Source organism: Myotis lucifugus, unplaced genomic scaffold (genome assembly GCF_000147115.1).
Source record: "Myotis lucifugus unplaced genomic scaffold, Myoluc2.0 scaffold_164, whole genome shotgun sequence".
NCBI classification, from domain to species: Eukaryota; Metazoa; Chordata; class Mammalia; order Chiroptera; family Vespertilionidae; genus Myotis; species Myotis lucifugus.
The window spans coordinates 2497953-2499329 of NW_005871212.1; the positions used below are offsets into that span (position 1 = coordinate 2497953).

At 63.8% G+C, this 1377-nt stretch overlaps 1 protein-coding gene across 4 annotated transcripts in view; it reads right to left on the reverse strand.

Moving 5' to 3' along the window:
- Nucleotides 1-875, reverse strand: part of LRP3 (LDL receptor related protein 3) — an 11843-nt gene extending 10968 nt beyond the window's left edge. For all 4 annotated transcript variants that reach the window (XM_006095979.3, XM_023759881.1, XM_014461975.2 and 1 more), the window contains exon 1: nt 436-875. In XM_006095979.3, the coding sequence (XP_006096041.1) occupies nt 436-460 (25 nt within the window). In that variant the 5' untranslated portion in view covers nt 461-875. The remainder of the gene's footprint in view (nt 1-435) is intronic.
- Nucleotides 876-1377: the final 502 nt, after the last annotated feature.

A 1377-nucleotide genomic window follows, 5' to 3' on the forward strand; every position in this document is an offset into this window, starting at 1 on the left:
CTGCAGGGGAACCAGGAGGAGGATATGGGCAAACCCAACTTCGCAGTGGTTCAGGGCGCCCCCTCACCCAACATTGTGAGCCAAGGAAGGCAGGGGTGTCTCTGAAGGGGTTAACCCCACCTGGCGAGGAAGCAGGGGCAACTGCCCCTCTCAGGACCCCCAGGCTCTGGGCCACATCTGGGCAGGGAGGGCCGTGGGAAGCCAAAGGGCTGTGCGCCTGCCCTGCTCGCCGGGGAGCCCACCCAGCACTCAGAGTCCAGAGCACAGACCACCAGTAGGTTGGGGAGGGAGCACTTCGAAGCTCACACAAGAGGCAGATGTCTTCCCTCACCCCTTGTCCCCTCACACACACACACACACACACACACACACACACACACACACACACACGGCACCCTGATTCTTGCAGGGACAAGGGGTCATGCAGCTTCAAACCTTCAGGTTTCTTTTTAACTGTCATTTCAGGGGCTTCAGCAAACCTATGGGGTTCCAGTGCCTTCCTCAATGACACCTCAGGGTGTCCAGGACTGACCCCAGGCTCAGAGAAGGGCCTCCCTCCTTTATCCTGGTAAATAAAGGGCCATGTGCATTGAGGGTCTAATTAACTCTTTCCTTCTCTCCCCGACACAGGGCCCTGGAAAGGTGGGCAGACAAACTCCTGGGTCGGGTAGGAGCCCTCCTGGCAGGCGCCTGGCCTGGACGGTCCCTCGGCCCTCCCCAGGCAGCACTGAACTGCAGGGGCCGGCCCTGGTCCCGAGAAGACACAAAAGGGAGCCTGGGGCATTCTCGGAGCGGCCTCCCGCCCGGTATCCTGAGTCCGGGCTCCGGTCAGCACCGTCCCCACCCTGACTACGGGCAGAAAAAGGAGACTTCCTGGGGGGTGGAGGGGGGGCGAGGGGGCTGCCGGCCTCGCCTTTGTCCGCAGCTCCGGAGGCCCCGGGCCCCCGCCGCCGCCGGCACCACAGCCTCCCCGCGCGGGTCGCCCACCAGGCCCGCGACCCAGCAGGCCCCGAGCTCCCCGGCGCCGGCTCCGGAAGCCCGGCCGCAGAGAGGGCGGGGCGGAGGGTCCCGTCCGGGCGCGCCGGGGTCCGCAAGACTGGGGCCCGGACCCCGCGGCCTGCGTGGCTCTGTCACCCGAGCGGACTACTGTTTCTGAGACCGGGAGCCCGGAGTCCTTTCTGGTAGAGTGACCACATTCTGTGAATAGAAGGAGTTGGCTGGGGAGGGGGCCTTGCTAGAATTGGCGAGGCCCTTCGGATCCAGATCCTCTCTGGTAGACTATGCACCCTGTGCTGGAAGAGAGTGGAGGAGTAGAGGTGAATCACTTTGCCTTGTGCCATTCTGAAACAGTCGATTGTCAGGTACGGTGATCACCTC